The 26,574-nt window shown below is 35.9% G+C and overlaps 5 protein-coding genes across 7 annotated transcripts in view; 3 read left to right on the forward strand and 2 right to left on the reverse strand.

Annotated features, from left to right (window-relative positions):
• LOC108008443 (ribosomal protein S11) overlaps positions 1-26,574 on the forward strand; it is a 145,573-nt gene that overhangs the window by 84,943 nt on the left and 34,056 nt on the right. The window lies entirely within an intron of this gene.
• LOC108008167 (uncharacterized) lies at positions 1,321-2,921 on the forward strand. Its single transcript, XM_070994760.1, has 3 exons — positions 1,321-1,568; positions 1,626-1,887; positions 2,060-2,921. Exons 2-3 carry the CDS (start codon positions 1,656-1,658, stop codon positions 2,143-2,145), a joined length of 318 nt encoding a protein of 105 aa, XP_070850861.1. The 5' UTR covers positions 1,321-1,568; positions 1,626-1,655; the 3' UTR covers positions 2,146-2,921.
• Positions 2,949-4,064, reverse strand: LOC108009048 (uncharacterized). Its single transcript, XM_017073051.3, has 2 exons — positions 3,660-4,064; positions 2,949-3,136 (listed from the first exon to the last, which is right to left on the reverse strand). The coding sequence occupies exons 1-2, from the start codon at positions 4,045-4,047 to the stop codon at positions 2,949-2,951; spliced, it is 576 nt and encodes a 191-aa protein (XP_016928540.3). The 5' UTR covers positions 4,048-4,064.
• LOC108008980 (uncharacterized) lies at positions 5,575-6,007 on the reverse strand. Its single transcript, XM_017072923.3, has one exon. It carries the CDS (start codon positions 5,970-5,972, stop codon positions 5,613-5,615), a length of 360 nt encoding a protein of 119 aa, XP_016928412.3. The 5' UTR covers positions 5,973-6,007; the 3' UTR covers positions 5,575-5,612.
• On the forward strand, positions 20,003-25,276 carry LOC108008659 (uncharacterized). Of its 2 annotated transcripts, XM_017072547.4 has the most exons (3): positions 20,003-20,185; positions 23,078-23,694; positions 24,558-25,274. In XM_017072547.4, the coding sequence occupies exons 2-3, from the start codon at positions 23,079-23,081 to the stop codon at positions 25,094-25,096; spliced, it is 1,155 nt and encodes a 384-aa protein (XP_016928036.3). In that variant the 5' UTR covers positions 20,003-20,185; position 23,078; the 3' UTR covers positions 25,097-25,274. The 2 variants fall into 2 exon arrangements, with proteins under 2 accessions (XP_016928036.3, XP_070850855.1); XM_070994754.1 differs by lacking the exon at positions 20,003-20,185 and having other exon boundaries at positions 24,558-25,276.

Consider the following 26,574-nt stretch of genomic DNA (forward strand, 5'->3'; position numbering starts at 1 on the left):
ATTCAAATGCAAAAAAAATCCTCGTCTTTCGTAACCAGAGCTTAAGCTGCAATTTATCGCCAGGTAAATATTAAGAGGTCAAAGGGGAGGGTTACGAAAGGTGCGATAAAAACTGAAAAAATAACAAACGCATGCAACCTGGCAAAAACAACAGCAAACAGCAATAAAAATATGAAATATACATGGAGAAAACGGTTTATTCCCCTATGAAACACGAACTCTAAATACACTTTTTGGTACAAGAATTTTTCCAAAAATCAAAACTCATTATGTAGGGAATGTACTTTAATTTGTAGGTATTTTGGAGGCGGAACATTTACAGCTTTACATGGAATTGCAACGAAATGAGCCCGTGACATGACATGCCGACGCAGGCCTGACATGGAAATGTGAGGAGCCAGTGTGGATATGGAAAAAAGTGGGCACTGTAAGTATGTACATTGGAAATTTACAGAGGAAAAAAAATGCAGTTGTTTCCCTTCCATACAAATTAAAGACCGGGTAAAGGGTTTGGAAAAACCGAGACTAAAACCAAGTATTTTTTTTTAAAACCTAAAGGAAAGTATTTTTTTAATACATATACATTAACAGGGATTTGAAACCACTTTTAAAAGTAATTTGAGGTGTCTAAAAGTATGCAACGATTAAAATATTCATAGAACCTTTGAGTTCAAAATATATTGTTGCATAGTATTAGACGCCTATACAACGAAATATGATAAGATTTCTTTATCAGGTGGGATTATGATTATTGTTAAGTCTGTAAATAATTGGATTGTAGTATTTGAATATTTGTTTTTCAAATATTTTTATATCATTTTTTTTTTGAGTGAAGGTAACTGGGGACTTAAAACTCGCATGATGGACGGACAGGCAGAAGACTGATGGTTCTGACGCATGGAGAGTGGGAAAGTACGAGTGGCAGCCAGTGCGATAACTTTTCTACTTACGAATACTAACAATTGCTGGTCTTGCGACCCCCAACAATCCACTCCCTTCTCACTTTGGTAATTGTATTCCTCTTGCTATATTCCGGCTTATTTTGGGTTGGGGTAATTATATAAGGCGTTTTCGGCAAGTTCATGAAATTTGTATACCAAGGACATGTTAATTAAAAAATTTCGTCAAATAATATGGCTTACCGTGAAAAGTTTGACTGAAAAGTTAAGGAAAATGAGTCAGCTGGTACTATGATATCATCCATTTTAAATTGGCTTTCTGAAGTTATCTCGAAGTCTAGCAGGTTCAACTTTGTATCGCTCCATGTTGGCTAACTATCATTTTTACACCATTAAACTTTCTAAAACCTTTCCCAATGTACTGTTGGCAAAACTAAATCCCACCTGCTCCAATTTCACTTCAAACAATTGGTATTTATTCATTAGCTAATTAACTAAGCGCCGTCACCTTCTATTTGATCGGGCAAACATTGGCTTTGTCTTTTTGGCCATCCCTCGGATTTTGGCAAACACAACGTAAAAGCTGGAAACGTTTAGGGTCTGCTGGTTGTTCTCGAATTTCACTTTCGTTGGTATCAAATATTTGCGGTTGGCAAAGAGATAACAAAGGTAACTGGTATAAAATCGAGTGATTCAATTGTTTCACGGCAGTTACAATTCAACCAGCAATCCGAGCGACCTAAACCAAGTGGCAATATGAAGTTCTTGGCCCTAATTGTATCGACCTTTTTGATCCTGAGTCTGGCATCTCAGCTGGAGGCTCGCAGGCGATTCTACTGCCTGTGGAGCACCAAAAGGACCTGCTCCAAGAGCACTCCCACATGCATCCGTCTGCAAACTGGAGTGGCTAACAATGTGGCCACCTACACTTGCAAATACTATCGCAGCGATTGCCAGTATCTTCTAGATAGTTGCAAGGGCGAGACAAGTAAGTATTTAAAAACATATATTCTTAAGAGCCCTTGGGTTTATCAACATTGAAGTTACATTTTTCTAAATCTAAGACCTAGGCTTTGACCTTTTGTATGAATCGGTGAAAATGGAATTACAAAAACATTGGATTATTTATTAACATTTTTCCCTCATTTTGGTTTCTGCAGGCTTTGGCCTACTTGGATCATCGGCGGATGTGCAAACCAATTGTGTTAACAATGGTATCGCAATTGGAGGAACTGGAGCCTGTTAGTTTAATAAAAACAATTTAAGTTCTTGTACTATTCCAAATATATTGCTATTTATTAAAAGCTATTTTCATTTAATTAATCCCAATGTTACACAATACCGAGAATAATACTTTCTGTCATTCAATCTCAATCGCCGATCAAACAGTGAAAGCATTCATTTAAACGGTTTTGGGTGTTTTTTTCAACTCGTTTAGTTTTTAATGGCTTTCATATCGCCATGATGTATGCTTTAACATTTTCCCTTTTTTCGCTCTTTTTAATTGCATTCGCATAAATCGCACTACTTGGCAGTGGGGAAAACGAGGGGAAAATTATGGTTATGGCCACGCAGACAAGTGCACAGGCTCACACATACATGCGGACAATGTAAATTTATGGAGCTTCGCTTTTTAGTTTGCAATTTTTCGCCATTTTCCATTTTCCTTTCTTTTTTTTTTTTGTATACAGCGGATGTGAATGGCGAACGCCTGCGGATGCAATTAGAATGGCACAGTGAACACTCATACTCATACCCACATAAATAATTGTTTGTATGACTGAAATATAGGTCATTACGAAACATTTGGGTAGGGAAAGTTCAAAATATTAGCATAATTTAAGAATAAATCTCTTTACTCGTGCTTTGTACTATTTAAAACTGTTCTGCTCTGTGGGTTAACACAAAATTACGCATATTTAAGAACTACTTTTTTAAATAACTCTGTTAAAGAGGTGGTAAAACCACTTTGAATTACCATTTTTAATTAAATTTACTCAATTAGTTACATATGTACATGTTTTATTTACCCTTTGACAATATATTTTCTCAACCTCTTCGGATAATAATGGGCGTGACGCTCGATGAAGATGCTGATGATCCCAAAATTGAGGCGAGCATGCTGGCCAAGGCAGAGTTGGATGTTGAACTCGATGAGGATGAAAAGGTGCTGCTACAGGTGCCAGTATTATTGACAGTTATGCTCGTACAGTTGGCCAGATTTACCACGTTCCAGCCTGAGGAATATATAAAATATACAGTTGAAGTATAAAGTTTTGAAAATTGTTATTGGGGGAGTCCTAGAAAGCTCTATTAACCACGGATAGGAAGAAATTAAAAAAAATGTTAGGATCATTTTGATGAAATTCAGCATCAGTTCTATCTAGATACTATCATAACACTTTGACATGTTCGCCATCTTTTTTTTTTTCTCTCTTTTTCTGTTTTTCTGTTTCTGTTGAACAGTTTCGAATCTTACTGTCTCTCTCTTACTCAGAGCAATTTCATTGTTGGATATGAGAGAATTTTCAATGAGAAGAAGTATGCTTTATAAACTTACCATGCTAATATCCCTTTTTGTTTCTTACGTACATAAATAAAATATAGATTTCTTTAATTTTCTTATACTTTAAGAAAACTTATCAAAAGCTCAATAAATTTTGAAACTCCAAAAGATTAGTTAGTTCTATTTAACATCCATTAGAAGATTTCTGTGACACCCCTATATGTATGTACGTAATGTTTTGGGTAAATACTCACTGGAAACACTTGTCTGGCAATTGGCCTGCTCCATGAGGCACCTGTTTTTGAACCGATGACATCTGCGGGTGGAACTCCATCGACCGCAGACATTGGAGTTGGCATAGCAGCTCGTGGTGGTGGTGGTGCATCGGGAGGCGGGTGTGGAACTGCTGCTGGAGGAACTGCTGCCGTTGCCAACAACAATCACCGCTTTGCGATTGGAGTTACGGGCTTTTACCGATCGCCTTTTCAGGTTCCTAGTTCGGGCATTACTTTTTTTAGATCGCGATTGACGGGGAGTGGCTCTAACCAAAGTTCTGGCCTTCGTCCTCTTCTGATTTTTTTGGGCCTCGGTAACCACGACGATCAGTGCGATCAGCACCAAAAGTGCCAACGTCAAACGCATTTCAATTTAAAGTTCTTATCTCGATTGCGTTTAGCCACTTATATACTCTTTTATGGCGACCTTGGAAAATGTTTACCATCATAATTCTCCTTTCCTTCTTTATGTACACAGAATCTTTTTTAGTTTTAACTTTTCGCTGCTTAGTCTTTGTTCATTCCGCGTGTTAGTAAATTCGCATAGATCCCTCGCAACTGTGTAAATATATCTAAGTTCATCTAAAAGTGCAAATAATACGTCACATCAGGCGTTTAAAAATATCATTATATTTGAAGTTCAAATTAACTGTGAACTCGGCATTCCTGAGGGAATCATCTGTATACTTTCAGGCTGCTTGTAAAATTTATTTACCTGTTAGTCTTTCTTTAATAAAAAATCAATAAATTAAATTCACAATGAAATATTTATGTTAGTCGTATTTACTCTAACCAAAACCATTATTATTTGCCTAATTTTGTTTGAATCTTGCCAATATTCGAAAAGTTATGTACTATTCGCTTTTAGGTTTTTAGATATGGTATTCAATACAATAAAAGAGTTTAATTTAAAGTATTATTAAGTCGAGTAATCACAGAAAATGAAAATACTGTGTAGATTAGGAATTACTAGGGGAATAGTTTTAATGACCTGTAACATGTATTTTATGTGATCTTCAAAAATCAAGGTGGCTGTTCTCATCAATATAAATTGTGTTAAGGTGGCTGCAGATTAAATTTTTATGTTGTTATTGTGTTTTTAAATAAAATGTATACAGTTCTAGGTAAAATAAAAAAAAGTTTAAGTGCATACCCCAAACCAAACATAACAGGGTACATCTCACGAGCTGTTAAACATTTTTCTAAAGCTGATCTAAAAAATACAAGTCTGGGGACCGCGATATCTTGTTTTGGAGATCGTCTGGACATTACTTAAAGGATTTTTGAAATTGTTCTGGCTCCCGTTAACGTTCAGGAATAAAAGCGCCAATACAAACTAAAGATGATGATTTTTTTGTGCTTTCCACTAGCCAAATTAAATGGACGTTACCCATCTGCTGTTTCTTACTACTTTTGTTTGTTTTGCAAAGAAGGAAACAAATTTGTTTTACTTTATTGCCTAATAATACAAATTGTCACCTGAGCAAACAAGGATTTCAAATTCGCAATGGATTGTGGCTTGTGTTTTTAACCTTGATTCCTATTGCCCTTTTTATTTATATTTGTTGCAACTTTTAAAGGCAAACAATAATATTTATACAATAATATTTATTTATAACAAATTTAAGTAACTTGTATTTTGATTATTCACTGTTGTTGACCTTACTTATTAATATTTCTTTTATTTTTTTATGTAAAACAAAGCCTATGGGGTATGGAATTTCCCACTCGTAATTTAATTTCTATTTGTTTAAGAAAATTTAAAAAATACTATCTTGATTATCGACAATCAAATTGGGAGTTCTGGAGAGATATTAAACAATAAATTTAAGACCACTAAAATTATTAAAAGGGACACGAAAACTTAATCAAATATTGAGATTCATATATTCCTAGACTTAGTTTGAATATTTTTATTAACAGCAACAAAAATCAACCTCTGCGTATGATTATAGGTACAACATTTGCGGATGAAGAAGAGGATGAGGATGATCCGCCGCAGGTTCCTCGGGAACCCACGCTGATTCCGGAGCATTGGGACAGACTGACGGCCGTATATTTGACGGAACTGGAAGACACGCAGGATTCATATCGCATGGCGCAGCTGTTCCTGAAGCGATTGCACAGATTGGAGCTTCCATAGCGAGCACAGGCATTGGTCGACGAGTTCCAGTCGCAGTTATTCAGGACACAGATCTTGGGCGAGGAACTGCTACTCGAAGTGCCGGAGTGTAGACCACATGCGAATACCACGATAATCAGGACCGTCGACAGACCCAAAGTGCTTTTCATTTTGCTGGTGATTTAATAATGAACTATACTGGCAGTTCACTTAACAGCCGGGACTATTTATAGTGGCTCGAGTTTCTATGTTCCGACCTAGAGAGCATGGCCAAGATGAAAGCACCTGTGCAAACTAAAAAGGGAAGCTTATGGTGAGAGTTTGGCATTGGCTGAGAAAATCACCTTGGCCGCTTGAGTTTTATGGTCATTGGCTTACGCACATTGCCATTTCAACAGAGAAGATAGCCAAAAGTGAAAATCTAATCCTCTCATATATTATGTCATTTTGTTTGAATAAATAAATATCATACCAAGACTTTCGATTTCGATTATGTATTCGGCACGCTACAACAGAAAATGTACGTGTAGGTAGATAAATATTTACTGTTGCGGGCCGAAATCATAAATGTAATATAGTTTATTTATTTTATCGAATGTAATATCATTTTTCGTCACAATTGTTGATATCAGAAGTGTTTGTTAAAGGCGCGTTCGCCACTACTTTTTACCTCGTTAAGAGGTGTTTTTGTTTGATAAGTTATATTAAAGCTCAAAGAATAACTGTCTTCTTTCTACTTTTAATATGAAACTAAAGAAAAACTCGTTTATTTCGTGAGTCGTACATTAGAAATCCGAAAAAAAACTTAAATGTTATTTTTAAAATAAATCTTATAAATGTTACGGTCCTTGAATATTACACATAGTACTTGGAAAAATATTTTCATATTAAAGGGCATGTTTTTACCCAGTCATTTTAACAACTACATTTCACAGAAATATAGTTAAAATGGTTTCAAATCAAAACAGCTTTCAAGGGGTTAAAAAAGTCGTGTCGATTGCAATTTAGCAATATAAAATGTTATGGCAAAAAAATAGTGTTGAAAGTTTCGACACAGATCTACAAGCTTTTTTTAAATTATTTATAAATATTTTTATAATTTATTAAATTAATGAAAATGTACAAATTTATTTGTTTATATTTTCACCTTAACTTTTTTCTCACACAACCGACTTGTGAAAAGTCTTTAAAAGAAAGTGAGTAGAAAATAAGAATAGCTTTCGATCTCGTATAAACACACATCTGGTGCGATTCGTCACTATGTGGATTGCAGAAACTGATTTTTACTTCACTGATTTTTACTTCACTAGTTTATAATCTACATACACATCTACATTTATTCCGTACACATCCTGAAAGTATGCAATTTAAAATGAAATTCATTTTTTTTCTTTTTTCCTTATTTTGTAAACAATTCTACTTAAAAATCTATGATAGTTTATCATAAATTATATTCCATCTGTTACATTTTAAGGCCTTGTGACACTTACTTGATTAATGACTAACTAACTGGTTTTATTTTTTAAAAAGTCATGGAAACCCAAACATGAATTAATACATAAATTCATTAAGGTTGATCTGTGGACCTTGTTTTCCATAGGTTCCCATGACTTTGTTAAATACATCCAATCAGACCAATCTCCAGCCAATGCCATTAGGGCTTACTGTCATGAAATTTTACTTACCTAGCTAATATGTTGTTTTTATTTCATTTCAGTAGTACTGACTTAAAATAAAACCGAACATGATCATCAGGCTCAGTGATTCCGATGATTGAAAGCAACTACTAGTTTTACAACGAAAAACAAAGCTCTGGAAAATGCGTAATCCCCTTCTGTAGTTTTTTCCCACTGCACTTAGAAGTGCGTGAAGCGCAGAAAACAAAAACCAATTGAAAACAATCGGTTCACGTGCACTTTGTATTTTTTGCTCTTTGCAGTTGAGTGTTTTGTTGATTTTTTGTTTGCTTATTTATTCCATAGACGCATTTTTATTAAATGCCGTTGACGGCATTGTTAAGTGATTTTTGGTCAAGGCCGCAAATCAGTTTCGTTAATTGGCTTTGAATTGATTTTTTGAAGAGCACTTGCATTACCCACTTCTCTGCTTATAGCTTTGAAGTTACTTGGTTGAATTCAAGTTGGCTTCTAAACGCAATCAGTGAAGTTGTTTTATGCAAAGAAACCGTTTAGAGTCTGGCAATTTACCAGCCGAAGTAATAATGCAAATTTATGCATTATTTTGTGAACAATTTCGTGTGTGCGTGTCGCCTAGTGTTTGCCATTAAGCCCCAGGCTTTGGGCCAAGTCAAGCATCCATTTAGGCCGGCAATTAGTTGCCCATTGAATCGATAACATGTCTAAGTCATCATATCGCAGAATTCTGCTTGCCTGGCCAACTATGTCAACTGTATATAATGTGTGGGTAGTGAAAAGTTTGCCACACTTTCTATTGATTCGAAGTGACTTCACCTTATGAATGGTGGCGTAAATGGACTGTGAATGGTTGCTCTATTAAGTAAACTAAAGTTCAACAACAGTTAAAGTTTTAAAGAGCGGGACTCTTATAATAACTAAGATAATTTCGCTTTAATAAGGTTAAGGTTCATGTATTTAATGTAATTTGTGGTATTTTCGTTTTACTACTTTGATAAGCATTTAAATTGACTAGAATGTTATACTATCTTAAATAGAATTGTGTCATTCTTTAATTGTAGAACAGTGCTAGCCTATAAATTTTCCTTTTATATGTAGTAGTGCTCTTATATGATTTTTTAACTTAAATAAACTGCAATTTAATGATTTCATATGTACCAACATGACATGCAAGTCTTTAATCACATACATTTTTCAAAAATTTGTTATGGCTTACATATTTTGTAAAAAGCACAAGAGACCTTAAAGATAATACTCCAATTAAGTTCATATCATAAATTGATCAGTGAAGCCCCGACTGATGAAATCTCATAACTAGAGCTGAAATATATATCGCCTTATTAAAGTGCATTTCCCCTCAAGGGGCGTCATGATTTTGTCAGGCATTTTTAATGAAACTGCAGCCCATTAATCAATTTGCCAGACTCAATAAAGCTATAGACTCTAAGCAAAAGATCAATTATATAACCCCGACCAGTAGCAACCCGAATCGGATCATATTAATCAGCCATTCGCTTGGTGGCACTGAAAATTGATGAGCACCAAAGGAGAAGAAATGACGAGTTACAAAAAAGCAAAACAAAAAAGCCCAGACAAAAAATCAGAGAGAAAATGTGGAAAAGAGCAGAGTTGTGGCCTGAAGATGCCACTTGAAGTTGCGGCCAACGGGTTTGGTTTTGCCTTTTGTCGCATTGCAGGAAGTTGCAAGTTGTCAGCGGGCTGGCCGCATTTGGCAATGGCCACTACAGGGGATTGATGACGCCGTTGTTAAGGGGTATGCATGGGTATACACGAAGCACAATCAATTTGGTTCAACTTAGGGTGGCGAGCTTGCACTTTAAATTGTAGATAGACTAAAGATACTTAAGTATCTAACTCTCATTTGAACAGTTCATTGATCAAATTAATTTAAATTAATAGTTAATAGGTAATTTGATATATAATTATTGATATATTATATTAATAACATTAATTAATATTAAATAAAATTGACTACAGTTTGTAAATACAAGTGGTAAAGCAGAATCAAAATATTTTAGCCAAAAAGTCAGATTACGGATATAGCTTGGCTTTATGACACGGTTACAGTACTAAAATACATACAACAACTTATGAATTGAAGGTACTTTCGAATATAACACTCTAAAACGTTAAATAATATTTTGTATAATTTTATTAAAATTATTAGAATGCCATAATAGTAAATTAGAGCATCGAAATAAAGCATTTTGAGGTAATCCGCATTTTAATTTATTTTGTTATGATGTTATAAGTGTTCACAAAGTTAGGACCAAGACCAATATTAAGACTATGATAAAAATGGATGTTATGGATGTTATTTAACATTTATATATTTTACAGGAAAGTTAGGAAAGGTGGCAAATAATTTTTATAATATGAACCCAGTTAGTAGAGACTTTTTTTCGAGAAGTACCACTGGAACTCGTAGTATAAAAGCTAGCTGCAAAAACCCATAAAGACAAGGTTAAGATAACCAAATTGCAAATAAAATGGGTATCAATAAAGCTGGATTAAACCACGTAAAGCTGCAGCGACTACCGCCTTAAACAGATCTCTATTTGATTGCTGGCGCTGCAATCAAAATTATTTAATTCGGATGCGGCAAATGAATTTGCAGCCTGCGATTCGCGTGATGCTGCCAATGCGGCAATCACCAGAGACTGCGCCCCCGTTTAACAGTAAATCGGAAAGCGGCTATAACTACAGAGCGGTCTCAGACAACAACAAAACTTTCACTTTCGACCGCCTTCGCCTCGTCTCGTTTCATTTTGCCCAAGTCCGCTCGCCATTTCAGTTTCAAGCTTTAATTTCTGTTTCTGTTTTCGGGCAGGTCAGTTTCGGCCCGGTTAGTTAGTCGTTGTTTCGGCTTTAACTCGCTGGATGGTTGAGTGCATTTTCGATTTGGTCTCCTGTAATCAGTGGGCTCTTGTTGTTGTTTTCTGTCTAAGAAAATGTTGTAATATAATTTTAATTTGTACCCAGAAATGATTGCCAATTGCCGCTGCCTAATGCTGATTATACAATTTTTTTGTGTGTTGTATTATTATTATTTTCCTCAAACGAAAGTGTTTCGGGAGTTTAAAGCTCGGTTAATACTTAGCCCCCACACAGATTTGAAACACCCAATTTTGTGTAATTATTTTTCGTGTCTTAGCCTGGCGTGTAGCATTAGATTTTGGGATCTGATTGACCTGGGGCGGATCACTGAGCAGGGGCATTTAGTATAGCCATAAGCAATGGGTAGTACCCACCATGAAGGTCCGAGGTCTTTGAGCCGGCCCGACTTGGAAATAAACAATAGCTTGTTGATAGCCAAAAGCCAAATATGTTGGCACTGGCAGAAAAATAATAATTGGGAGTTATTTTGTTGCACATGTTGGTTAAGATTGGGTGGCTTATTTGTCATAGACATTTTGATAATTAGGAAAGTAAGTTAAAAGTACAATTTTTAAAAGCCATTATCTTAATGAGGTAAAAATAGGTTGATTTTTATGGAGCTTGTAACAAAAATTCTGTCTCTAGACTTAAGCTTAACTATCATAAAATAAAATAGGCTTGGGATGTTATCAGTATTTTAAAGCTAATCAAAATAAATCTGATAATAAACATTTATTTTTTTATTATCTATAACGATAAGAACTTCAAAACACAACGCTTTCAAAGCTTTCTAAATTTTACTTATATTATAAATGATTACACAAAACTTTGGCAATGTTTTACCATAACATGCATAATTTTCTTTCAGTGTAACTAGGCCTATGGACATGGGCCCTGAGGAAATCCCATCCAAAAAATGTAAAGCGAAGCGCGCATGCGTGAGGTCGTCGCGCTTAAATGTCAAACGGTTCAGTGCTCTAATGAGAGCCCCCGAGCAGATCCCCCCTCCCCGAAAACCGAGAAACCAAAGCCCCCTGTCGAAGATTGGTCAATTCGATCTGGCCAAGAGGCGGTGAACGGCTGGCCAAGCCAAGCCAAACTCGCTCTGCTCGCCTTTTGCCACCGACTTGTCGCAATCGTGTGGCAAGAAGAATGACCAAAAACAAGACGGATTTTAAGGCTGTCCAATTATTACAAACTCATTGCAAGAGATACGACAACGCAGAAGTTGTCTCGGCAATTAATGCGATTTGGAAGCTAATTAAACTTATGGCTCTGTTAGGCAGACACCGGAATAAAAATATATGTGATCATAGGTGTTAGGATTATTTAAATTGTAAATAATATGAAATCTATAGATAAAATTTAATAGGAATTAATACAATATATTATAATAAAACTAAATTTTGCCTTATTTATGCTTTTGTTTATTAATAAAACTAATTTATAGAAATACTTTTGAAATTATTATCGTTGTTCTAATAGAACATTCTTAGTTCTAATGCTCGAATACCCTATAGGTGAACTTTTTTTAAATGAAAATCCTTATATTTTTCCGAAAAAAGTGGAACCCTATTAAAACGAGTAATATCTGCGCAGGCGTGGTTGGATCGTAGAACTGCTTATAGCACCTGCTCCTCGCAACATGTTTGGAATCGAACTTGGCCGATGATTCGACACTAGTTTTTTTATTTTATAGATTGCCTGCATGCAAATCAAGCGATTGTTGCTTTTGCCTTTTTATTCAGCTTTTTGTTTTGTTTTGTTGCTTTATGTCTTCCCTTCATCAGCCTCGTCTGGCTGCCAAATTTGTGCGTTTAACGGTGTTTGTTGCTGTCGAAGTGGCCGACAAACGTTATGGCCATCTATAGCTCGATAGCCTCTAAATGCCACAAGAACCCAATGTATGGACGTGTCCAGTTTGCTAATTGCCACAGAAAATCATTCACTTTTTTGTCTTTTGTAGGCCACAATTTTTTTCGATTGCAAAATTTAAGCCGGCTGAGGAATCAGAAACGGAATATTAATAAATATATGTTAACAACGGCCACATAGATCAAAGGGTATTTTTGGTAAAGTGAAACAGATGGATGTGCATACTGAATACATTTAAGTTTTAAAACCAATTATTTATGCAAGATCAACTATCATTAAGCCTTTAAATTATTCGGCCCCGTTAAAACTAAATGCTCCCAATTCCCAGGTATTTTATGACCTTCTTGATAGTCTAACAAATCGTTTCTGGCGAATTTAATAGTATCCGCCTTAACACTTGCCAAAAATGTGAGATAACAATATATTTAAAATTCCTCTTTTAAGTGCTAATCGAAGCAATTTAAAATTTGCATAAACCAAAAACGATTTCCTTATAGTCTGTTCTTTTCATCGCAGCTGTGACTCCATCAAAAAAGGTGTTCATACTGAAGCTATTTTGTCAAATTCAATATAATAATTACGTTGATGATGACGAAGTAAAAATTCACACACTATTGACATTTTTTTCTTCTGTTTATTTATGTATTTATTTTCGAGGCAAAGCAAATAAAATCGCATTAGTTGTGTTGGTAAAATGCATAAATTTTTATGGTTTTTGTGTGGTAGTATAGGAAATGATCATAATGGGTTAATAAGAAATAATAAACATAAAGATTAAATATTATTGCTTGCCAAATTATGGAAGCCTTGAGTGAATTTAGGCAGTAGTACTGTGTGCTGTTACTTGGACTATTGGCCATCAGTGTGTTAATTACATTGCCAAATGCGAAACCTAGAAATTCGGGTTTAAACTGAACCAACAACAAATGCAATATATAAGTTGGGCAACTAAATGTTGAAAACTGCGTGGGTGAAGCCCAAGTACTTAGACTAAGTAGTGCGATTAAATTTGTAAAATCAGGAGATTGGGAATATATTTTGGGGGCCAAATAAAAAGAATGCATAAGAGAGGGAGAGGTAAATAAATTAATGTTAGCACAGATAGAGTTTTAGTTCAAAGAAACTTGTTTAAAATTGGTTTATCACGATGGCCATCGTGATAAACCAATTTTAAACAAGTTTCTTTGAACTAAAACTCTATCTGTGCTAACATTAATTTATAAGACACATGCTTTAATTTTGACTAACGAGTTTGAATTTTTAGAGAATGCCATGGCAACCTGCAGAAAAATGGTGAATTTATATATCAAATCTAGTTTTAAATGTATAACTTTTCAGATGTGTTGTAAGTATCCTTTACTTTTTAAAATAAATGCAGTTAGTTAGTCGAAATTCATTAAAACGTCAAATACTCATTGCCAAATATTCAAATTTAACTCATTGTACATATTATCTATGTTCATCAATGTGTTAACTAAACACATTTGTGATTGAATACAACTTTGTTTAGGATCTCATCTTTGTTATGCTAAAACTCATATTATTTGGCAGATATGCGGAAGAAGGTAAAGATGAATTTTAAAATAATGTTGAATGGGTTTTTTCTGCCAAGTTTGGCATTGCTTAGAATACATAATTTTGGATTTCAATTCCTTTATTATGATAATTATTTCAATTTCCCTAAAACGAAAGATATTTAGATCAACAGCAGCGTGATTATCTCCCTCATCAGTAGCACTATCGCGGTATTCAATTTCAATTAGCAAACTTTCCATACAATTACCATCTAAATTATGCACATTCAGGCCTGTCCGAACACCATGTCGTATGTGTAATTGTAATTGTAGCCGCTAATTAAAACCAGAGCTCAAGCTCAATGTTTAATGCAAACAATGCAAATTGCTCATACGCCGGGTGAGCCATTGAACTTGTCGTCAGTTCGCATTATAACCAAATCCCAGCCCCACACGCCAGCTGACGGAGGTTTCGATAATTACGGGAATCTGTTGAGGGAACCAGCTGAATCCCGCTCCCAAACTGATGATGATGAAGCCTGTCTATCGTGCAATCATAATTAATTAAAAATTGTGTTTAACAAGTTTCCGTGTCAAGATTGGTTGCTGTAAACTTAATGGGTGCTACCATAAGTGCAATATCTTGATAGCTTCCTGTGGAGAAGCAATTTCTTTTTTACCACCCAAGCGTAATATTGGTAATGTTTCCTTGTATAAGGAAAGAATCTTATAACTTGATATATCTGGGTTTTATTTTACTTTCAATGTAAACTGACATTTTTCTTCTATAAATATTTTGAAAAATTATTTAAATCCAAGTACATTTTAATAAAATCTTTAACTTAAACAAATAAGTTCTACCATTCTTGTCTACAGTTTCGAGCATTGTTTATTTTCAAGGTTATTTTTTAAAGCAACCTCTTTTTACCCAAAAAAAACTTAAAATCATAATCTGTTAAACCCATCCGCTTAATCTAGTTTCAGCTTATGGTTTCATTTTCAGTATTTGGTTTCTAATTTTCGACTTTTGTTTCTGCGTTTCGTGGAACATTAATTGATTTAATGATTTCGCTGGCTAGCCTGAAGTTAGCGATAATAATTTTAGTTTTGTTAACGAAGCGTAAAAAATCACCAAGCAGCCGGCAGCATAAGTGGCAACAAACTGCTTTTTGGCGGCTTTTGAACAAATATTGTTCGAGTATTGGAGTATCTGGCAGATAAAGCTTCACGCGTGGCAAACTTTTTTCAAGTGCAGCATGCAATTTTGCAATATTGAAAAGAAGACCTGAGAAAAAAGTGAAACTTGGAGGCTCTGGCAGATATCCAAGCATAACTGTAACCATAATTACCGACAGCAATGAAAAGCGAAACAAAATTAATGAAGTGTGTGATAAGCGCTAAGGGAAAAACTAAAAGAAAAGAAAAACCAACGCCATTCCGGCCAAGACAATGCCTTATATACATGGATACATGGATACTTGGGTACTTGGACCTGTTGCCACTTGTACCCCGTGGATCTCGACTGCCAGAGCAATGTATCTTGTGCCGACACGGAAGTGCGGGAAAAAATGTTTCGTTACTTGGCCAAAACAATGCACAATGTACGAGTACCAGCCGCAAACTCACGCGGCAATTGTTTTTCTTCTGTATTTTTTTTTCTGCTGTTCGCAATACGTTTTTGTATCTTGAACTTGAGGCATCATCGGACAAGATGTTGTATCTATGGGCGTATCCGCACTGCACGCATGTGGGTTTTTTTTGCAGGGGTGTTATGGGTGTGAGCTTGACATGAAGAATTGTCTCTGCAAGTACTGATTTGAAAAACAATTCTGCCGATTGTGTGAGTAATGGTTGTCGTGCTAATAATACGCAACTAAAATGGAGATGCAATTGGCATCCGTTGTTATTCTGCTCAATATTGAAAATAATATTAAGTACCAAAGAACGAAACCATAATGAATAAGAGTAAAAGTAATTGTAAAGATAATCTATTAGGGCTTTATATATATTAAATTATAAAAGATTAAATTAAATACAAGGTTTTATTTAATACATTTTAATCCTTATTTCAGTTATTACAATAAAATAATTGAAAATTATCAATTATAATATTAAAATGTGTACAAATTTTGTATAAATATATAATATATTAAAATATAATCATCAAATATAAATGGCAATGTATCCCTTAGAACAATTGAGGCCTGACTTAAAGCCAAAAGACCATAAATAAAATGTTCCTACTTACCGTAAATAAAATTATTATTTCTTGTCTCCAAAATACTTGTATTTTTCTTCTACATCATATAAAAACCCCCCCTAATAACTCAGAACCGACTTCAGGCGAAGAGCATTAAAACCACATAAACATGAACAAAATCCACAAAAAAAACAATCAACAAGAGGCAGCAACTATTTTGGCCAAATTATGTCAGAGTTGCCTCCAAAGATGTCTAGCTCATGTTGTGGCAGATTTTTTGCTGATTTTTTCTATATACATATGAGGATTTTTGTTAAGATGATTTGTGCCAGTGCCACTTGAACTGTGCGTCAGCAGTGATTGAGGGAGATACAGCCCGAGATGAAGACGATGGAGATGGAGGCGATGGAGGCGATGGTTGGCCCTCGGCATGTCAGATGTCGATGGTGATGATGCTGCGGCTGATGTTCATGTTGTTCGTGTTGATTTTTTTTTAGCCCCCAAGTCTGCTTGCAGTACTAGGTATTATTGCATAATCAAGCAGATTGAGCAATGAGTGGATTTAAATACAAATTTAATGGTTTCGCTTATGGTCCATTGTGTTGGGTCTTTGAACTGAGCCCAAAAAGGGATTATCGATGCGATTTATGGTTAAGAATAAATGTTTGCTAATGCTAATAATCGACATAATTGTGAGATTAGGCCATTGAACTAAAAAAATTAGTTAAGTATATATAATATAATGATAATATCATGTGTGATTATTTTTTTTATAAACAAAGACCCTAACAAATGTTAAAAAGTTTAAAAGCTTAATTTCTCTTCTTCTGTGATTTACTTTATATAAATATTTAAGAATATATGCTAAGTCATTTTTACTTTGATTAAACAAGTGATTTCAATGGGATACAGATTTAAATATTAAATTAAAAATGTATGCTTTGTTTAATTTTCTTAAAAATTATTTTTTGTTCATTTTGTGACTGCCTAACTAGATTACACATTCCACTCCTTTGATAAGTCGGCGAAATGCTGTAAATATTTAAGTAAAATGGGACAAAATCCATTAATGAAATGTTTGTGATCATTCATTTTTAGGTTTAAATGATTAATTTACGTTTGAATAATTCACTTGAAGGCCCATGACGAAAATGTTGGGGAAAGGCCTTTTTTCGAGCTGACAATTGTCCCGAAGTATGCGAAAAGAACCACAAAAAGCGTTTTGCTGACACATCAAATGGGAAGCACACAATTACCGGCCATATTTCTTCCCTGTTTCTCCACCATTCGCCCGCTTTCCTTTTGTGGGCCGGAACACGTGCAAAATGTCCAACACGGTGGGCCAAATGGGGCCAGAGAAGTAAAAACGCCATAAATGCCCAGGTCCACTTACAATTATTGCCCCAGTGGATGGGGCACAGTGAGTTGCAAAAAAAGCAAAATAGAGACGGCGAGCTATGAAAAATCGAAAGTGGCAAGCCGAGTGACAAGCGGAGAGCAAAGGAGAAACATGTGCTACAGCCATTCGATTCGATTCGGATTCGGATTTAGGATTGCGATTGGGATTGGGATTGGGACTGGGACTGGGCTTGGGTGCAGCGCAATCTGCGACTCAGCATCTCTAATGCTCACTGCAGCTGTTGCCGGTCCACATTGGTTATAGTAATAGGAATTGGTAATAATATCATATAGGTATACCTGCAAATATTCCCTAAAATAATCAAATGATTTGAAATACATATGATAAATATAAGCCGGTAAGCTAACTGCTGTAACTGTTTACACATTATAAGTACTTGGATACTAATAATTTGGATATATTTAATTTTAGGATTCTAAAGATAACAGCATTTCTTTAAGATTATATTTTATAAGCATAAAAAGCGTCGCACATGGGTATGTGATAGCTAGATTGTTCAACATTAAGATACCAAAAATTTCAAGTAAGCAAATATTTATACAATTTTTTATATTGCGGGTAATCTGTTTTAAGACAAACATTTTATTTAATTTATAAAAAACAAAATTTCAGATTTTCGTAATATTTAAGACAGCGTTAAACGATTACTCTTTAGATTTATTATATGAATTTTATAATCTATTGGTTTATCTTAAAATAACATTATACCAATTTTGCATTATAGGATACAGTACCAGTTTTTAATGTAATCCTAACGAAGCTGTTCCGAATTTCTAATTCTGTGTGAAACATTTGAGGATTTTACGACCAGTGTGCAACAGAGGGGCTGCGGGGTGTTGTTGCATGGCAGTTCGAAGTTTTTTGCCATATCGAAGAGCATGTTGCACAATGTCGCCGGTGCGAGTACATGAAAGATACCGGGGGAAAAAGCCGAGCAACGCACACACATATTGGAATTGGAGCAGAGATCAACGAGTCTGCCGCCAGTCAAAGGCAAACATCTGGTTGTGGCACCGCCTCCTCAACCCTGCGCCCCCGTAAATGGAACCCCCCCGCTGGGTGGCCAGGTGCAGCCGGTTTCCTGTGCGTTGGCAATGTGTGCTGCAAGTCGCAACACGGCGTTTGCCATTAAAATCGGCAAATTGCTCTGGAGCCTCCGAATGGGGGCAAATATATGAGTTCTATGGCAAGGAATGTAGGCTTGATGAACTGGAAGGTGGCTAAATGAACTGAAAGGATGCAACATTTTGCAAAATACTCGTGACCAGAAAGCCAAATAAAGTGGTTAAACTTACAAGATATTCACAATATTACAGCTGTTAAAGCGTAACTAAAATGATGACGAAATGCTGCTTAAGAAAATTATTTAATTTAAAAACAACACCACATTTGATGAACCCAGTGCTTATTCTCTTTGATTTATAAATATTGTGCACAATCAAAATATTAGTTTACCATTCAAATGGTATTATTTTGAAAAATTTGCATATTTAGGACAGCTGTGGTTGCTGAGATTGCGTAAATCCTAAAAAAAACACCCAAACAATTATTTGTTAATTACCTTTTTTGGTGACACATCTGACCACAAACGGTGGCCCCTTCAGCCGGCTTAATTGAATTGATTTTGGTCTGGCCTATGGGCCATCAATTCATTGTTTGCACTCGAAACTCACCACAAAAATAAAGAAATAATTACTGACCTGACTGAATAAACACCATAAATATCGGCACGACTTTGGGGCTACTACAGAAAAACTATCAAAAAACCAAACCGCCACCGCATTGAAAGTGAAAGCTTTTTTTAAGTTTTTTTCAAACAATTTATTTTATAAATACCTTTTGGTAGCTCAGGAAAAAAATGCATAAATTATTTGCGGATTTATTTTTGAGCCAAAGAAGACGCTGACGATGGGAAAAGTCTCGAATGAGAAATGATGCTCATCACCTGTTTTCTTTTCATGAATTCAAAGGCGTCGAATATTGCCCCACCCAAATGTCGGTTCAAGTTGAAGTTTGAAGTGATGTAATTTCTCTCGGCAACGTTTTCAATTTCTTTCCTAGCCACAAGAAAAAGAGACTTGAACTTGGCAGCAGCTGTTTTTTAACCACTTACTCTTACCGCAAGGTTATTTTAACTATGCCATTAAGTTGAAAACTTATAAAATGATAAAATAATGATAGGGTGATATGAATCAGCTTTTTATATGAAAGGTGATAAATGAATTTATTATTTATTACAATCCTTAACATTTTTGTTATTTTATGAGAGCACTTCCACTTCGTTGTGTATTGCATCTTACTCTCTAGATATATCTTTGGCATTTCGCTGGCGCAGTTACAGCCGCATTTCAACGACTCACAAATTTGCATATCAATGTGACTTTGAGTGGCTCTGCGACTGTGACATAATCACTTGCTGTCATTTTAATTTACTGCTAATTAATCTACAAGCCACCCGAAATTACATCTGGCCAAAGAGCCATAAAGTCTGAATGAAAACTCTAATTAATTTTAATGGAAATTGGCAAGCGAACCTCTTGCGATCGCAACCCAAAGAGCCAACCACTTCGAACATGCTGCGAGCCATGGCCGAAAAGAGTTGAAGCCCGGCTCAAACCGTGGGCCAAAACAGTTGAGCGTCGGTCGAAGAAGCGAACACAACGCGTTTGCGCATGCGCGTGGATCATGTACGGATCGTACGTGCCTAAAATTCGCAATTCAAATATTGGCTAAAGAACGGTGCCCATAAAAGCGTTCTACCACAAGTGACAAGGGAACGACAGCCAAATAAAATCAAATTTATATCCCTAACCAAAAAAAGGTGAATGAAATGGCCGGGGAAACTGTGTCAAAAGCAAAGAAAGTTTGTGATTATATGTGTGGGCTGGGTCTCAAGATCTTTTGAGGTATATCTGTTTTTATATTTTTTTGTGGGCTTGTCAAGTTTGAGTGATCATCTGCGTGGGTCTCCGCCACATAAATTCAACTGCATTGCAAGTGTAGTGATCACCATTTAGGGCTTTACGCCCAGGTATGCCAAAGAACTGTTCTTTTCAGGTGATTCATGTGTAAAACCTCGGCTCATCTTCTGTTTTTTTGGGGTGCGGCAGAAGCGTTTTGTGAATTTATTTCACCCTGCTCTGGATTCGACCCATGTAAATCCGCCTTTGGGTATGATATCACTCGAATAAATATTTATATTCGAATACTTAGCAAGGTCGATTGGCATTTGCCAAAACTTGTTTCCAGTTATTTTGCATTATAATTCGATGTCGAAATATTCATGTTATTTTACCTTTTTGCATAATTTCTGCTGAAAAAGACTTGAACAGGTTGTTAATTATTACCTTAATTGATATCTTCGGAGAAACCAAATATAATTAAAAACTAATATGTGGAAATGCACGATTAAGAGAGTCCTCCAAAAATGTCGGCAAATCAATTAAGTTTTTTTAAAATTCCTAGGAAATTCCTAACACAACTACATCTTGGAAACTATTAATATATGATTTTAATTAATCTTCTTAAAAAGCTTAATTATTTTTCAATGTCATCCTAACCCAAAAAAAGTGATATGTTTAAAATTTGTTGTTTCAATGAGTATATACCTTTTCTTTCAAAATTGTTGTACTAATGGGTAGCTTCGTTTTTGTATTGAAAGAAAAAATTAAAACCCTTTTATTTGTATATCACAGTTATTATAATAATAATACGAAATCATATTAAAAATTGCTATCTTCCGAAGTGTTGATAGCTCTTCCGGAAATCAGTTTAAGCTTAATTCAGGTAGCAAGTTACCATTAATCACCCATCGGTTACAAACTCGACTGATTACACAAAGTAATTCGACGTGAACTTGACATATTTGGTATGCAAATGGCCAGAGGCCAAAGTCAAAGGGGCAATTTGCGCCTGAATTTGCATCTGAGGCTGAGGTTGACCGGGGCAATCAGTCAACCGCAGAGCAGTGGAAGTCTCGGCCAAAGATGCCAATTAATTAACAGGGCCTTAGGGCCATAAGTGGTTCCATATCCACAAAGGTGTATGCAGATGCATATATGCATATTCCACTCTAATTGCGGTTAAACAGTGCGCTTGCAATTAACTTTCCCCAGTTAAGTGCCATATGTGGCGTATACGTAATGTGAGTTTCACCAGGCAAGAACTGGTTCAAATTATTGGAAGATAGAAATGTTAGCTGATAGATAGATTTACCACTTACCAAATAAGGAAGTTTTTTGGATTTAATACGAACGAATAAAAATATACAAATTATTAAAGATACATTTAATGGTAACAGTTTTTACTTTCATGCTCGCTTCAATAAATTTTTGATTTGCTTGAATAATAAATATATCATGACTAAAGCCCTAAACTATTTTCTTTCGCGTGTCAATCGCTGAAACTGCATTCAGTTGGGCTTGTGTGTATATTTAATATTTGGATATATGCCACAAAAAGTGTATAGACCCTGAAAGACCCGCAGATACGCGATTTCATTTGCGTGCCATAACCAAGTCACGTTGTTTTTTTTTGGTGTAGTTTGTGTATTTTATAAATTATATTCCCATCTGAAACCCCTTTTTTTTACTTTTGTTACCCGTTGAAGCCATACAAATGTTAATCGATAACCGAAGCGATTAAAACAATACAACAAAAAACAAAGGAACACAACATTTTTATGCAAATGCACAAATTACAAATGCCTCGCAAAGATTGCGCAAAACCTTTTTTCGAATGGGCGTTTGCAAGAAATGGCAGAGGGAAAAAACCTAAAAAAAACCCAAAGCCTAAAAAATATGAGCTTTAAAGAAATAGAAAAAAAATTCGTTCAACATTTTTTCAGAGAGACTATTACACCTCCTTTTTGTTGTTACTGCTGGATTAATAATATTTGCTGAGACTATAAATTGGAATTTTCATTCAGTGGGCAGTAGAGATTTAATCAAATGAAAGCAAATTTGTAGCGCTTTTCGTTTTTTACATTTTGATATTATCTTTAATGTTGAACAAACACAAATTGAGATTCAGTGGCAGCTGGACGTTTTCCAATTATTTTTTTTGACAATGGAATGACTCAGTATATCTTAATTTCATTTAGATATCACTTTGATAACTGCAGCTGACAAGCCCATCAAAAATCTAGTTAACCTTGTCGGCCAAATGAAAATTTTGTATTTATTTCTCAGTGCAATTATTCCACATGATTTTGTTTTACTTGTTTTAATGAAATACTGTAGCGGACGGGCTCGATTTCAGTTTTTAATTAAAAAGATATATTTTTTTTGTTTTATTATTTGATGCCCAAAATGGTTGGCAGGGTTTTTTCAGCTAATTTCTATTGAAGTAAACCAGTTGGCTAATGGAATATCGTGGCTTATTGGCAATTGGAATGCCAATTGATTGGCCATGCTAAGTTATGCAGATCCATAAACCGGCTAATAGTTGCAGTGGACTCGTGAAGTGTAACACCTGCAAAAGATACATATGTCCCAAGTGGTTTGCAGGGTAAAGCCGCGGAAAATTCGCGGCCAGCGCCGAAGAACGGGTTCGATTGGTTGACGGAAGAGTTTCAGTATTAGCTATAAAGTTCATTATGTAACCAAACAACCAGTTGATGCACTTGCACTCATGGTTTTCCCACACCATCTCCACGCTTTTTTCTTTGATAATATTTATGTCTTTTTTATTTCTTTTCTTTTTACCTTTATAGCATGCGTGAACGCAGTCAAACGACCCCAAGAAGGCGTCGTGCCGGTCCAAAACAGGCATTACCATCTGAGGGGGTGGGCGCCCTGGAATCCCCCTATTACTCTATTGACAATACGGAGGATATATATGGGACCACCTTGTTGCCCTCGCAGCGCTGCTATGTGGATCCCTGGGATCTGGAGAACTATGATTATGTACGCAAAAAGATCGATGATGTCAACGGTCAGGAGGTGGTTGAACCCGCCTATGGGGGTGCTAACTCCCTGACCCCCAGTCCCACCTATGGTTATGGAATGGGAGTGGGCGGGGGTGGGGGTGCAGGAGTGGGTGTGGGCATGTCAGCCACTATGCCACGGCCCCACACCCAAAGTCGACGGGTGTCGCGTGCTCAGTGCCAACTGGAGTGCTGTGTGCCCCAAAGGACTCGTCGCCGGAGTCGCAGTGCTCGCAAGGAGCCTCTCTATACGGCCAGGAGCGACATCTATGGGGCACCCAGTCGCTATGAGGACTACATGGCGACCATGACCAGGCAGCTGCAGCTGGACAACGGCGAGGAGGAGGAGGATCCGGAGGACCTCTATGGCGAGGAGCAGCGCCAGCTCTACAATGGCTTTGGAGGTGAGTGCAAAATGGGCTTTCCATTCACCATATTAGCTTTCAATAAATAATTCAATTTACTAGTCTTATTCTAAGTCAATTTCATTTTCCTTAAGATTAAAGCACACAAAGGCATTGTGATGTAAATAATATATTGTATTTATTTTGTTTTCATTGTCGATTCCATTTGATTCAATTTATGATTTACAAAAGGTTTTGTCTTTTAATTGAACATATTCAATTATTCAAATTTGACCTTTTCTTTGCATTCTGATTATTTGAATTCATATGAAAAGGAATTAAATGCTGCATTCAATTTGTAACTCAATATGCTATTGAGCGTTTAAATTGGATTTCCTTTCCTAAACATTAAAGTGCTTTAAAATGTTTTAAATTTATTTATGTTTAAAGTGGTTTAAAATGTTTTAAATTTATTTATGTTTAAGTGTACGAATTACAAGAAAGTAAAAACATACACATAATTAACCCATACCATTTTTTTAGGCTTTAGTTTTAGTGAACTGATAAGAGAATTGAAGAATCAAAAATAAAATTCATCAATAGAGAAGATTTAAATTGCTTGATTTAATAGGGAAATATAACAATCATGGTAAAATATATTAAATGCAATGTTTGTCATATTTCCATGTTAAAACCAAAGCTTAAGGTTCTTAAATTATACTGTGTATAATGTTGTATATTTAAAATTAATAAATACGCAATGGATAAAAGTAAAAAAATATTAAAATCAAATATAAGTTTGAGCATAATACATTTTTCTATCAGTTTAAACCTTAATAAATGTATTTTAGGATAACATATGGTAATATGTATAATATATATTTAATGCAGTTTGATATATATCTTTGATTCCTTATTTTTAGGGTTCTCCAGTGCCAGTTCCACGGAGCACCCCTCCTCCATTGGGGATGAGCAGCCCCTGCCCCAGCGACGGGCCTCCACCCTGCAGCGTCGCCCTCCCCCCAGTCAGATGCACAGGGGCAACAACAACATCGGAGGGGGCTATGGAACGGCCCCCCATCCGAGGCGCAAGCGAAGTGGCAAGACGGCGCCCCTGTCCACACCGCCGCAGATCGATTTTCCCGCCCCGCCGCCACTTTCGCCCGCCTACGACTACTGCAATCCCTATGCTACATTGCCGTACTGCAGCATTCCGGATTGCAGTGAATGTCAGCAGCAAATCTACGCCGCTCCCTCCACCCTCTACGGAACCATGGGCGGCGTGGGAGGCGGGGATGGATCCCGATTGAGGGGCTCTTCACCCCATTCCAGTGGTGGCGACTCGTCGCTCTACTCGGGAATTTACGCCCGTAAATTCGGACTGAGCAAGAAGGGTCTGCTGCAGATCGACTACTCCTGCAGTTGGAACGATCTGGATAGGGTGATGCAGGGCCATTTCTGAGATCCACGGGTCATTGGCCTCGGGTGCTGGGGTTAGGGTTACCATCACGTTTGCACCGATCGCGAACAGAAACATTTTTGTACTTAAGTCATTTGCATATAGAAATCACACACACACACAAGACCAAATAACTTAACATGTTTGTCGTAGATTTATAGTCTTTCAATATTCAAATTTACTGAATAAACATTTTAAAGTCAAGAAGATGAAAGGAATTTTATTTACTAGATGGTAAGTAACATCAATATAACCCAAAAATTTAGTATTAAACGGAATTCCATGAAAAAATTGTATGTTCCAAAAAGTTTTTTATTTGATAATTATTATTTTCTATATTTAGGAAACGTTTGGTTTACCCTATTTTTCTTTTAGTTCTATTTCCCTTAATGTATTTTATAGAATTATTCTTCCGCATAAAAAATTGGCCTAGTGATTTGGCAAGGGACTTCTAATTAAAAAGAAAATACCATTTTAACCAGAAATTCGTTTGCATATAAAACTGACCCCAGTTTAGCTTAATAAACTAATTAGGTCGACCATTGCAACCAAAAACTTGACTCACTAACAGTGAATTTCCTCGAATTTCCTCGTATTTCACTCTAATTAGCAGTGACGTCATGAGAGAAACGTTCCATGTTTGAAAATTAGTTTGGGGGAAAGCGAACATGGAAATGGTTTTAACGCCGGACTTTGATGAATGTTGTGGGATTGTCAAGCCTAAGTTGGTCGAACAAATGTCAAGCGCAGGTGTACGAAGCGAAAAACTTTTTAAAGCACACTTTTCGGAGTTGAATAAAAAGGAAAATTCCATTAAACTTTCTGCCACCAAGGTGGAAAATGCAACTTCAGCTCGATTATCTCAGCCCGGGGTGCACAAATACACCGAGCGACCTGTACAAAAAAGGGAAAATCAATAAGGTAAATAAAACGGAAAAGATTTTCCTCTATCTCCTTTGCTCTCGGCCCCTATTTCTCACCTCCCCTCCCTTTTGCCAATGAATGCGATTTCAATTTCTCAATCCAATTTACCTTTGCAACAGTGTATACACATCAGTACACAGACAGAAAAATGTCTGAATTTTTGGAAATAATTGAAATAAATAAAAGTGAGAAAATTGGTTTAATATCGTACATTTGTATAATTATTTGATATAGTATAGACCAAAAAATCGCGACAGATATCAAAAAATTAAATATCTCAAAATCCTTTTTTTTTTAGATTCCATAGTTTAACATCCCATTCAATATTTATTATTAAATATTTGCAGTGTTGTATCTTTAAATATTTTCTTATCATAAGCTACAAAATGGTTCAATTTCTCCAGGTGTAACAATCCCAATACCAACACACAAACACTAATACGAACCAAAGTACAAACACAAAGCACAAGTAAATCATAAAAAGCAGCAGCAACAAACATCTGCAAAGCGAAAATCTGAATGCACAAAAAGAAATGAGAGGAAAAATGTTCCAAGTC

The sequence above is a fragment of the Drosophila suzukii genome, chromosome 2R (genome assembly GCF_043229965.1).
Source record: "Drosophila suzukii chromosome 2R, CBGP_Dsuzu_IsoJpt1.0, whole genome shotgun sequence".
NCBI lineage: Eukaryota > Metazoa > Arthropoda > Insecta > Diptera > Drosophilidae > Drosophila > Drosophila suzukii.